At 46.0% G+C, this 13,341-nt stretch overlaps 2 protein-coding genes across 9 annotated transcripts in view; one reads left to right on the top strand and one right to left on the bottom strand.

Annotated features, from left to right (window-relative positions):
• The window catches only part of MTFR1 (mitochondrial fission regulator 1), a 35,455-nt gene extending 32,815 nt beyond the window's left edge, over positions 1 to 2,640 (bottom strand). The window contains exon 1 of one of the 2 annotated variants that reach the window (XM_050941179.1): positions 2,421 to 2,640. The gene's annotated coding sequence lies outside the window, so the exon portion shown is untranslated. The other variant, XM_050941180.1, reaches the window with a different exon arrangement.
• Positions 2,641 to 10,332: 7,692 nt separating this feature from the next.
• Positions 10,333 to 13,341, top strand: part of ARMC1 (armadillo repeat containing 1) — a 49,019-nt gene continuing 46,010 nt past the window's right edge. For 2 of the 7 annotated variants that reach the window (XM_050941234.1, XM_050941235.1), the window contains exon 1: positions 10,445 to 10,583. Coding sequence is in view for 3 of the 7 variants with exons in the window: in XM_050941238.1 (XP_050797195.1) it covers positions 10,348 to 10,433 (86 nt within the window). In the remaining 4 variants the exon portion in view is untranslated. The other 5 variants (XM_050941238.1, XM_050941232.1, XM_050941236.1 and 2 more) reach the window with 5 other exon arrangements.

Below are 13,341 nucleotides of genomic sequence, written 5' to 3'. Positions count from 1 at the left end.
CTCTAGAGCCCTTTTTAAAAACTGGCATCACATTAGCCATCCTCCCATCATCTGGTACAGAAGCTGATGTAAATGATAGGTTACAGACTACAGCAATTAGTAGTTTTACAATTTCACATTTTAGTTTCTTCAGAACTCTTGGGTGAAAACCCTCTGGTCCTGGTGACTTATTGCTGTTTAATTTATCAATTTGTTCCAAAATCTCATCTAATGATATCTCAATCTGGAACAGCCCCTCAAATCTGTCACCTAAAAAGAATGACTCAGGTTTGGGAATCTCCTTCACATTTTCAGCCATGAAGACCGATGCAAAGAATTCATACAGTTTCTCCTCAATGGACTTATCGTCTGAGTGATCCTTTAGCACCTCAATCATCCAGTGGCCCCACAAGTTGTTTAGAAAGCTTCCTTCTTCTGATGTACTTACTTTTTGCATCTTTGGCTAACTGTTCCTCAAATTCTTTTTTGGCCTTCCTAATTGTATTTTTACACTTCATTTGCCAGTGTTTATGCTTCTTTCTATTTTCCTCATAAGACTTTAACTTCCATTTCTTAAAGGATGCCTTTTTGCCTCTGACTGCTTCTTTTACTTCGTTGTTTAGCCATGGTGGCTCTTTTTTGGTTCACTTACAATTTTTTTTATTTTGGGGTATACATTTAAGTTGAGCCTCTATTACAGTCTCTTTAAAAAGTTTCCATGCAGCTTGCAGAGATTTCACTTTTGGCACTGTAGCTTTTAATTTCTGTTTAACTAATCTCCTTATTTTTTGTGTAGTTCTCCTTTCTGAAATTAAATGCTACAGCGTTGGGCTGCTGTGGTGTTTTTCCTTCACAAGTATATTAAATTTAATTATATTATGGTCATAACTACCAAGCGATCAGCTATATTCACCTCTTGGATCCTGTGCTCAGATCCTGTGCTCCACTTAGGACTAAATCAAGAATCGCCTCTCCTCTGGTGAGTTCCAGGACCAGTTGCTCCAAGAAGCAGTCATTTAAGGTTTCAAGAAACTTTATCTCTGCATTCCATCCTGAGGTAACATGTACCCAGTCAATAAGGGGATGATAAGAAATAATAAAAATAAAATAATAATGTGGGATTTCAATTAAGTTTATTTTAATAGCCTTTCTAATCTCCCTGAGCATTTCACAGTCACTATCACCATCCTGGTCAGGTAGTTGGTAATATATCCCTACCACTATAGTCTTATTATTAGAGCATGGTATTTCTATCCATAGAGATTCAATGGCACAGTGTGATTCATTTATGATTTTTACTTTGATTCTACGCTTTCTTTCACATATAGTGCCTTTCACTTATTTCCCTTCCTTCCCTCCTTCCAAGCCCTCCTTAGAACTTGCAGATTTTAACTCAAAGTTATTACTTTTTTTAAATATTAACAGTTACCTACAATCTTGTATTTGTATGATATAGATTACAAGGTCTCTATGGCAGTGACCACATCACCCTGCTCTGCCTACACAGTGACATAGACCTCTGTCAACACTCATGGGATCAGCAAAGTGGGAAGAAAAAGAAGATCTGTAATTCTAGTAAGCGAAGAAGCAATAGGAATTTAGTAAGACAATTGGTGTGTATGCCTGAACACGGTTAATCCAAGATCACCTTTAGGTCCCATTCATCCTAAGGCTGGAGCTGTAACAGCAACAGCCATGCTTAAAGTAGGGGTTCGTTCCCTAGAGTTGCATGTAAAGTTCGTTTCTAGTCGCTGTCCTGACCAGCTGATCAGAAGGAAAACATCGGGCAGGCTCCAGTGAGCTGACTGAGGCTACACGTGGCTGTTGCTAGCACCGATGGGCTCTGCTATGGCTCGCACAGGGTGGCACTATGGGAGGGCAGAAGCCACAGACGCTCCCCGTGCTAACAGTTACTGGTAAGGGCGGGGTCCCGTGTAAGTGCCGTCACCCAGGGAGCGCGCCTTGGGCCAGGGAAGTGGGAGACCCCCGAGCACATCCTCCGAGAGCCCCTCTGACTCGGAGTTTTCCCTCCCCCTAGTTCGCCCGAAGGATTCGCCCGCCCAGGAGCAGGAAGAGGGGCTTTGGGCAGAAGGTCCGCTCGGACCCAGGCCGGCCAAGGAGCGTGTGGTAGGGGACTCGGGCAGGGGGTACGGACCTCGGCTCCCCCCGCCGCTCAGCGGGAGGGAGAGCCTGGGGGGAGGGGAGCGGCACGTCAGACTGAGCTCTGAACCGAGCCGCCCGCCCTGGCACCAGTACCCGGCTGTACCGCGTCCCTACCACCTCCGCGGCTCCGGGCCCTGATGCCCCGCGGCTGCTTCCCGCGAACACGCCGCGGCCGCGGCCCCGGCAGCGCGTGTGACTCACGGGAGAGGGAGTCACACACCGACCCCAGAGGTCCCCGCACGGCTGGCAGCGCCCAACATAACCCCGCCCAGACTCACCGGCTCCCCAGCCAGGGCCTCCGCGCTCACTCGCCGGTCACCGGCTCTTCGGTTCGAGCGGCTCGGTCTCCATTGGAGCTCCGCCCGCTCCGCACAGCCAATCCCGAGCCGCGCAGGCACAGTACTGACCAATCACCGCCGCGCCTGCGAGAGGCGGGACCTAACCTGCACCTCATTCGTGGGACAGAGCGCCGTGGCCTAACCGGCAGCCGCCGGGCTCGGATCTCTGTGACAAGTTACCCCTACCCCCGCTCCTTCCCCTGCCCCCGCCCGTGATTTAAGGGCGCCTGTCAAGAGGCAATCCCGTGACGTCATCTCCTGGGCGGCCCGGCAAGCCTTGATTGGTTGTTCAGCGTGCGCGCGCGGGCCTCAGACCCTGTACGCAGTGTTGACATGCTGCTGGCCCCGGTGAAGGATTCAAGGGCAAAGCACCCAGAGAGGGTGTCACCGCCACAGAGATCCCTGCGGGCACGTGGACCTTGTTTCCTGCGTGATCCTGTCGCCGCCTGTCAGCTCAGCTTCGCTCTGGGACTAGTCCTGCTGCGAGTTGGTCTCCTCCAGCGCTGGGTGCTGTTGTGTTTGGGTTTCCAGCACGGCACGAAAATAATAATTTTTTTAAAAAGTCAGTGAAAGGTTTATTTTAAACCCAGAACATGTGTCTCTTCGTGTTATTATTTTAACAAACGATCTGGGGGCTAAAATTAATCCTTCCCTTTCGCTGTTCATGGATTGCGTGCACAGAAAGCAAAGCACTTTGTCCGCTCTGCAGCCCTATGGCTCACTGGCATGGGTGACACTGGGTTTGTACCACAGGAAGTCTGGTTGAGGTCATCCCTTTTTTCTGACTACTGTTGAATACATCCCTGCTTGGGGTGATTTATATATCCAATAAAGCATTCCTGAATAATGAAGTTCTTACTTTTAGTTGGTGAAAAATGGTATGCATGCATGTTTGTTATAAATTAAAGGAGGCTGAGACGATCCATTTGTGTAGCAAAAAAATCTATTCTTGACCCTTCTAAAAGCTCTTGGGACAGATATTTAACTGCATGTAATATCCTTAGGGACCACACAAAAGCATCAAAGAGTCCTGTGGCACATTATAGACCAAGGGTTGGCAACTTTCAGAAGTGGTGTGCCAAGTCTTCATTTATTCACTCTAATTTAAGGTGTTGCATGCCAGTAATACATTTTAATGTTTTTAGAAGGTCTCTTTCTATAAGTCTATAACATATAACTAAACTATTGTTGTATGTAAAGTAAATAAGTTTTTTAAAATGTTTAAGAAGCTTAATTTAAAATTAAATTAAAATGCAGAGCCGCCAGGATCCAGGCAGTGTGAGTGCCATTGAAAATCAGCTTGCGTGCTGCCTTTGGCACACATGCCATAGGTTGCCTATCCCTGTTATAGACTAATCACTGTGAGCATTATATGCAACTGCAGGGCAGGAGGGTGACCACAGCTCCACTTAAGAAATAAAAACAGCAGGGAGTGATTAAATCGAGTCATAGACTCATAGAATATTAGGGTTGGAAGAGACCTCAGGAGGTCATCTAGTCCAATCCCCTGCTCAAAGCAGGACCAATACCAACTAAATCATCCCAGCCAGGACTGTGTCAAGCCGGGCCTTAAAAACCTCTAAGGATGGAGATCCCACCACCTCCCTAGGTAACCCATTCCAGTGCTTTACCACCCTCCTAGTGAAATAGTGTTCCCTAATAGCCAACCTAGACCTCCCCCGCTGCAACTTGAGACCTTTACTTCTTGTTCTGTCATCTGCCACCACTGACAACAGACTAACTCCATCCTCGTTGGAACCCCCTTCAGGTAGTTGAAGGCTGCTATCAAATCCCCCCTTCTTCTTCTTTTCTGCAAACTAATAACCCCAGTTCTCTCAGCCTCTCCTTGTTAAGTCATGTGTACCAGCCCCCTAATCATTTTTGTTGCCCTCTGCTGGACTCTCTTCAATTTGTCTACAGCCCTTCTATAGTGGAGGGGACCAAAACTGGACACAATACTCCAGGTGTGGCCTCACCAGTGCCAAATAGAGGGGAATAATTACTTCCCTCGATCTGCTGGCAATGCTCCTACTAATACAGCCCAATATGCCCTTGGCCTTCTTGGAACAAGGGCACACTGCTGACTTGTTATCAAGTTTCTTGTCCACTGTAATCCTGGGTCCTTTTCTGCAGAACTGCTGCTTAGCCAGTCAGTCCCCAGCCTGTAGCAGTGCATGGGATTCTTCCTTCCTAAGTGCAGGAATCTGCACTTGTCCTTGTTGATCCTCATCAGATTTCTTTTGGCCCAATCCTCCAATTTGTTTAGGTCACTCTGGACCCTATCCCTACCCTCCAGCATATCTACCTCTCTCCCCAGTTTAGTGTCATCTGCGAACTTGCTGAGGGTGCAATTCATCCCATCATCCAGATCATTAATAAAGATGTTGAACAAAACTGGCCCCAGGACCGACCCTTGGAGCACTCCGCTTGATACTGGCTGCCAACTAGACATCGAGCCATTGATCACTGCCTGTTGAGCCTGACAATCTGGCCAGCTTTCTATCCACCTTATAGTCCATTCATCCAATGCATACTTTTTTAACTTGCTGGCAAGAATACTGTGGGAGACCCAGGGCCGTCCTTAGCCATAGGCAGAATAGGCAGCCGCCTAGGGCACCACTAGGTCTGGGGGCACCGCTCTGCCGGGAGCCCGGACAGACGGAAAGCAGTGGAGCATGTAAAAGCAGGGCTGTTGGGTCCTAGAGAGACAAATGCAGCACAGTCTGAGGGAGGGGATTGGCTGCTGGGGTCTCTGGGAAGTGGTGGGGGAAGGAACGCACCTGAGAGTGTGACTCCTTCCCCCGGCATGAGGTGAGGCAGGCTCGGCGGCTCTGGCAGTATCCTTTTTTGTTCTCCATAACATCCGTTCTTCTCCCCCCTGCCCCACGGAGCACCCTGCCTTTCTCCCTCCCCCCACGGAGCACTCCTCTCTCCCCCCTCCCATTCCTGGCTGCCTACTGAGGAATGAAAGTGAAAGTAACTCACTTCCTTGGCAGGCAGCCAGGATTGGAATGGTCGCACAGGACTGGGCTGGGGATAGCAAGATAGCATGTGCAAAAAATCAGGACAGGGGGTTGGAGTAGGGTGAGCAGATATCCCACTTTTATAGGGACAGTCCCAATTTTGGGGTCTTTTTCTTATATAGACTCCTGGTGCCTATATAAGACAAAACTCCAAATATCAGGACTGGCCCTATAAAATCAGGATATCTGGATCCGCTCACCCTAGTTGGGGAGCACATCTCTCCCCCAGGCGGAGCTGCACAGGGCAGGATGAGCTGTTGTGGCTCCATGGGTGCCCCGTCCCTGAGATCAGATGCTGTGCTAACTTCACCATGGTCCATTGGGCTGGTGGTGGTGGCCATTGGCGTGTGATCGGACCTGAGGGTTTGCTGCTGCTGTTGCCACTCTGCTCCCCAAGAGGTGGATTTTGGGGTCCTGCAGTTTTCCACCTATCTCCTCTTCTACTGCAGCTGTTGGACCAGCAGGCTAGGGGTTGAGCCAAGCATGAAAGCAGTGTTGTGTTGCCATTTAGATTGTCATTTAACAAATGTGTTTGCCAAAAATGCTTGCTAACAATCCTGAATTCAATTTCAATTAAAAAAAATAAATATCTTAGCCAAAAACAGAATATTAAGTTGTTGACAATTATTTGTGACAAGTTTGGTATGGGGAAGGGAGTGGGCCAGTTTTCATCAGAGAAACAAAAAATGTTGACTGACTTTCCTATAGTCCTGTTACTGCTAAATAGAGCCCTCCAACAACTATAATATGCTCATCTCCTTACTAGTGTATAGGGCAGTGGTTCCCAAACTTTAACAGCCCGCGAACCCTTTTCACTAAATTGTGAAATGTCATGAACCCCCTCATGAAAATGAATATTTTCAGGGATTTAAGTTTAAATTTCCTCAGTGTGATGGATGCCCCAACTGCCCGCCTCGCTCCTCCTGGGGCTCAGGCTGGGGTTCGGGCTGCCGGCTCCCCCGCTGATGGGGGCAGGTCTCAGGCTGCCAGCCCCACTCTTCCTGTTACTCAGGCTGCCAGTCCCGCACAGAGCACTGGGGTTCAGGCTGCCAGCTCCCTTGCTGACCGCCAGGACTTGGGCTGCCAGCCCCAGCTGCCTGGCCCCACTGTCCCTAGGGCTTGGCTACCAGCCCCGCGCGGAGCGCTGGAGTTTAGGCTGCCATCTCCCACGCTGACCGCCAGAACTCAGGCTGCCAGCCCAAACTGCCCAGCCCCGCTCTCCCTGGGGCTTGGGGTGTCTACCCTGCAACCGGGTCCCACCTGCTGTCTCCAATGCCCGGGGTCCTCTGGCCGCCATTAGTGAAATTTTTCTGGCAAACCCTCTGTAACGTTCTGCAAACCCCCAAGGGTTCGCGAACCCCAGTTTGGGAACCACTGGTATAGAGCAGGGGTCAGCAACCTATGGCACACGTGCCAAAGGTGGCATGCCAGCTGATTTTTGATGCTCTGGGGTTCCGGCTGCTGCCCCATTGCTAGCCGAGGTCCCAGTTGCTGGCCCCACTCAACACCCACTGCTGGCCTGGGGACCCCCAAGGAACCCCAGGCTGGCAGCGGGCTAAGCAGGCCGGTGGCTGAGACCCTGGCTGAGCCACTCAACCCACTGTCGGCCTGGGGTTCAATTCACTCAGCTGGCAGAAGGCTGAGCAGGACTAAATTCAACGAAAGAGAAGAACAAGAGCAACTAATGACAAAGTGCAAGAACCTAGAGAGCCTCCTGAAGCACGGTGATAGTTTTGATTTAAATGGACTTGAACTGTACGAAGAATTGAGTACACTGTCATCAGTGTTGCCACATGTGAACTTGTTGAGATATATATATATCCTAATGTGTACATTGCCACTCGTATTCTACTGACAATTTCTGTAACAGTAGCATCAGGAGAACAGAGTTTCTCAAAACTAAAGCTCATTAAAAACTATCTCCGCTCTACAATGAGTCAGGAACGCTTGACTGGTCTTGCTATTCTTGCAATCAAACAAGACATCACTTTGTCTTTGTCATACAATGACATTATTACTGATTTTGCAGCCAAAAAAGCCAGAAAGATTGCTATTAATTAAAAACAAATCCTTGTTTCAATACCTCATGATATAAATTTCCAATAAAATGGTGACAAATTAAAAAAATTATATTATTTGCACCATTCTGTCAAATCAGAATTTTTTCTATAGTGCTACTTCTTTAGTGCTAGCCCATCAGCAATACAGTGTGCTTCATTAACTTAAACTGGTTTTAATAACATGCATGTGGCAAGTTTTCCAATACTGTTAGCTTATGTTTGTGTTGCTCAGAGCAAGTCAGGCACAGGGGCACCAGTTTAATAATCCCGCCTAGGGCACCATAAATCCTAAAGACGGCCCTGGGGAGACCGTATCAAAAGCTTTGGTAAAGTCAAGATATATCACATCCACTGCTTTCCCCATATCCACAGAGCCAGTTATGTCATCACAGAAGGCAATCAGGTTGGTCAGGCATGACTTTCCCTTGGTGAATCCATGTTGACTGTTCTTCCTCTCCTCCAGGTCCTTCAGTCAAGTGCTTGAATCACTCAGGTTGTAAATGCCTCGAGAGAGGTACCACCATATATTGTTTCAGACTGTGTTTTTTGGCATAAAAAGATGAGCTTGACCCGGTACAGACAGAATGTTCTTTACAAGGAAGGGGAGCAACTCTAGGAGATCGGGAAGGATTGGAAAGACTGTGGCCTACTGAGCTCCATAAGACTGATTGATAACTCCTGGTAGATTTAGTGTGTTTAAATCAGTTTACTGTTTTTTTTATATGTTTTCTCTGTACTGATTTGACTGTAAGAATAAATGTATTGTGCTTGTGAAGGTTGGCTGGTAACTGGTGTACATACATTGTTGTAGGTCCTGGAGAAAGGTTAACTACAGGTGCTGGAACTTGGTCAGAACTGCTGGGGAAATCACTGAGGTGCAGAGGCACTGCAAGTCTAAAGCCCTGGTCCAATGGAGAGATGTGGGTCTCTGCCTGAGAGAGGTGATGGCTGGAACCTGAAATCTTAAGAAGGTGCCCTGGAGGAAGGTGGGGGTGGGAATCAAAGGTGCAGTTCACCCTGAAACTGTGACAGCTCTCTTGGACCACTTTATTTTAATTGAATTGAAAAATGCATCCCTATTTGTCTCTTCAAATTGGCGTTTTTGTAGGTTATTGTGTAAGTTACTCTGTTCAGACACCACTCATAAGACAAAAAATGCAGTTTAATAGTATTGCTGGAATTCTCAAACCGAACACACTGAGCTGTAAGTAAAGCAATATTTTTAAAAATATACCATTAGACAGAGAGAGAGAGAGAGGGCTAATAGGTGCAGGAGGTGGACACACAGATCCCTTACTTGTTCAGAGTCTCAACTGTCATTAAAAAGAATGGTCTCCAGCTGTCAGGGTTTGCAAGGAAAATTTTCAAAATTTTAAATGGATATCCATATAGTTTTGCAGAGAGTCTTAATGTGTGGACTGCTCCATTCTTTTCAATAGGTGCTAACTTAAATGCCAGTGATACTTTATATATCAGTATTCTAAAAATTTCACTGCTCAAGAAAAGAAGTATCTATCATATTATGAAAATCTACGTAAGTTTTTCCATGAAGTTCTAGCTAGCTGTGAGGGTGCAGAAGATGTATACATTAAGATGGGTAGGCCTCTATCATCACAAACTAAGGTTGCAAGAGGGGCATAATTGGTTTCATTTTCCAAAATGAGGAGAGAGGTTCAGCTTTCCAAAATTTGGAACACACTGACATTGGATTAAACAGTCAATTTAAATTTAGCTGTAAATTTAAATGCTGATAAAACAAGATTTTATAAAACCTAAAAAAATTACAAATGTTTCCACAAATTAAAAAAAAAATCAAACAAAAATGCAAACTTTTCTTTAAAAAAAATTAACATTCACCTGCAATGGTTATTGTTTCTTGTCAGTTTCAAATTTGAAACTTTTCATTGTACAAGCTGAGAGAAGTGCAGAAGCAATCAAAAAACATAAATAGTGTAAACAGGATTTGTAAAATTATTTATCTTTAAAATATAGAAACACAGGTAAATATATTTGTCTGCAAAGTTTTGTTTGTTTAGTTGACAGTAGTCTTTAAAGAGGCATTTCAATCACATTATTTTTTCCTTAGATCCGCAAAGTGACAGATCTTAAAATTAGGTAGTTTTGCACATTGCATCTCTGACAGGATTCTAGATGACCAGATCTGTTCTAGTTTTGCAGTGCACTCTTTGTGTCAGGATTAGCTATGAAACCAGGGATGTTGTTTCACCTTCTGTAGAGCTAAGGGACACTGAATGCTTTCCCCTACCTGGAAGCTGTGCTATGATCACAATTAAGTCACTTTAATGGGAACAACACATCCCCTTCCACATATGGAAAGGTTGACAGTATTGAAGCCTTTTGTACCACAAATTGCCCTGCATTACATTTTCGGTAAAAGTAACTTCCCGTGCATATCAAGGTTATTCACAGTAGCCCACTACTGCCTAGGTGAAATCCACTTGTAGAAACTTCAGCGGTTTGAGCATGCAGAGATTACAGGTACCAGCATGCAATGTTCCTGAGGGTTCCCAGAGACTGCGGATCCCAGCATGCAATGTTCCAGTGCCTGCAAGTGGTCAGTAGAGGACAGGCAGGCAAACGCAAGGCACCGCTGGATCAGAATGGCCAGCAAACTACACTGTGGCACATGCCGCGCTCCCGTTAGAGCCATAGCTCCACCGAGAGTACATATCCCATCATGCAGTTCTCCAGCGGGAGCCAACGCGCGCCAAGCACAGGCATTGGAACGTGTAGGTCCCCTGGGCTGGCCCTGCTGTACCCACAATGCCCTGGGAGCGGCCAATCAGAGTGTGGTGTAACAACGTTTGGCGTGAATGGCGGAGGGGCGCTGTGCGCCTCAGCCAATCGGGGTGCGGTAGGTGGTCCCGGTGGGCGCTGTGTGTGTAAAGGACCTGAATTCCCTTCCCCCCTATTGTCCCCCGTTACCAGGCCTCGGCGACGCAAAGCCCAGCCCCGGCACGATGCTGAGCCGCCCGGGCCTGTGAAACCTCCCTGCCCCGGTAAGTGGGCCGAGCTCGCGCTCCGCTATCGCGGCTGGGGAAGGTGCCTTATCCCGGCGGAGCAAGGCAGGAGCTTGAGTCGGGTCCTGAGAAGAGGGCGAAGCAGCTGGTGGGGGCAGGCGCAAGGGGGAGTGGAGTGGCCCAAGGAGCGGGTCGGCCGAGGAGGTAGCTGGAGGCGGTGAAGGCGGGAGCAGTGGGTCTCAAGGCTGTGGCCCGAGCACACACTTTTCAGGCTGAGAGGGGTGTGGGGAGAGTGATCGCCACAGGGGGTGGGTTGGCCGTTGTGTAGCGTGGTATGGACGGGGGCGCATAATCTATGGTTTAAGGGTTGGGTGGGGGCTGCTGAGTTAACCAACTAGTTCCAGTGGCAAGAGCTGTACAAATCCTAGAGGATTTTTTTGCTCCATCGAGCAACACTTTTTCTCCCACTAGCGAAGAGGGAAGAAAGTAACTGGGGTTATTCTGGGCTAAATCATCTGTTGCTGCTTTTGTAAATTGGGTGCTTATATGCAACAACCTTACTAGTTTCTACATTATTGCAGTTATGAGGGTTTTTTTTAAAAACAGTGTCAAGGGATGAGTTCCTGAAACTGATGCTTTTCTCTGAGCATGAGTATTAATTCTGGATTAATTCTACATTCTGGATGCTCTAACCAATGATTTCAAAGCCCTTTACAAACACAAATGTATTCTCACAAAACCCATGTGAGGTCAGTAAATATACCCAATGTACGGATGATGAGGAAACTAAAACAGAGTGAAATTGTTCTGAGGTCACATAGAAAATCCATGTAAAAGATGTGAAAATAATGTAGATGTTATGATGTCCAGTCAATTTGTCTAACTTAATCCCTAAATTCTTGCTATTTTGGGGCGGGGGGGGGGGGATTAGAAACATGGCTTTGCCTTTTTTTTAATTAAAAACATTGCATAAAAATAACAGTGTTGTTGTAGCCTTGTTGGTCCCAGTAAGTTAGAAAGATAAGGTGGGTGAGGTATTGTCTTTTATTGGACTAGCTTCTGTTGGTGAGAGAAACAAATTTTTGAGCTTACTCAGAACTCTTCTTCAGGCCTGAGTTAGTTGCTTAGTTAGACCTGAAAGAAGAGCTCTGTGTACATTCAAAAGCTTGTCTCTTTCACCAACAGAAGCTGGTCCAATAAAATAATTATTTGTAATATATAATAAAAGGGTATGAATGATCTGATGCATTGAGCATGGGACTGGAAATAAAGCACTCTGTTTACAGTCTTAGCTCTGTAATTGACTTGATGTCTGGTTTTAGGTGAGTTACTTAAAGTATCTGTGCCTGTTTTGCCATCTATAAAATGGGAATGATAATAGTTAACTGGTTTACAGGGATTTTGTGAAAATTGTGTGCAGAATACTTTACAAATGTAAAATGCTAATTATTATATGAAATTGTAGCTGCTTATTTGATCTGTATAGATCTTATGGTGTTAATGAAAATTTAACCTTGAGGCTGGTCACTTGCACCGGTTCTTTATTTTAACACTCTGTGTGAGGGAAATATTAGTAACATAAACGGACACCATCACACTGAAACTCACAGTGGTCTGAAAACTTCAGTACCTGGCAAACTGGTTGAAACTATTGGAAAGAACAGAATTATCAGACACATAGGTGAACTTGATTTGTTGGAGAAGAGTCAACCTGGTTTTTGTAAAGGGAAATCATGCCTCACCAATGTACTAAAATTCTTGTGAGAGTCAACAAGCGTGTGGACAAGCGGGATCCAGTGGATATAGTGTACTTAGATTTTTAGAAAGCCTTCGACAAGATCCCTCAGCAAAGGTTCTCAACCTTTTTCTTTTTGAGGACATTCTACAAAAACTCCACAGTCCATCTGTGCCACAACTGTTTTTCTGCATATAAAAGTCAGGGCCAGCATTAGAGGATGGCAAGCACGACAGTTGCCTGGGGCTCCACACCACAGGAGGCCCTGCAAAGCTTTGTTGCCCACGTGATGGGGCTTTGGCTTTCTATCCTGGACTTCAGCAAGTCTAATGCCGGCCCTGATTGGCAGACCACCTGAAACCTGCTTACAGCCCCTCGAGGGGCCCTGGAACCCTAGCTGAGAAACACTGTCTTAAGCAAAGTAAGCAGTTATGGGATAAAAGGGAAGGTTAAAACAGACGAAAGGAAGTATTGCTTCACACAACACACAGTCAACCTGTGGAACTCTTTGGCAGAGGATTATTGTGAAGGCCAAGTCTATAACAGGGTTCAAAAAAGAACTAGGTAAATTCATGGAGGATAGGTCCATCAATGCTAATTAGCCAGGATGGGGTGGAATGGTGTCCCTGGCCTGTTTGCCAGAAGCTGGGAATGAGTGACAGGGGATGGATTACTTGATTATTACCTGTTCTGTTCATTCCTTCTGAAGCACCTGGCATTGGCCGCTGTCAGAAGACAGGATACTGGGCTAGATGGATCTTTGGTCTGATCCAGTATGACTGTTCTTATGTTTTTAACTTTTGAACCTACTATAGTTACAAGTAAAACCTGACGTGTGTGTGTGTGTGTGTGTGTGTGTTCTGAGCATTTAATGACTTTCAGGGTGGATACAAATCAATAATTTTAAAAAAATATAAAATGGATTTTTTTAAATTTAAATTGGATTTTTTGATAAAATGCTTTTTAAGGAAAAAACCTATCTAAAGATAGTTTTAATTAAGATACATTATAGCTCAAAGATATCTCATTATGGAATAGGGATTACAAATTCGAATTCTATAG

The sequence above is a fragment of the Gopherus flavomarginatus genome, chromosome 2, assembly GCF_025201925.1.
Source record: "Gopherus flavomarginatus isolate rGopFla2 chromosome 2, rGopFla2.mat.asm, whole genome shotgun sequence".
In the NCBI taxonomy this organism is placed as follows: domain Eukaryota; kingdom Metazoa; phylum Chordata; order Testudines; family Testudinidae; genus Gopherus; species Gopherus flavomarginatus.
This window is presented reverse-complemented; position numbering and strand designations above follow the sequence as displayed.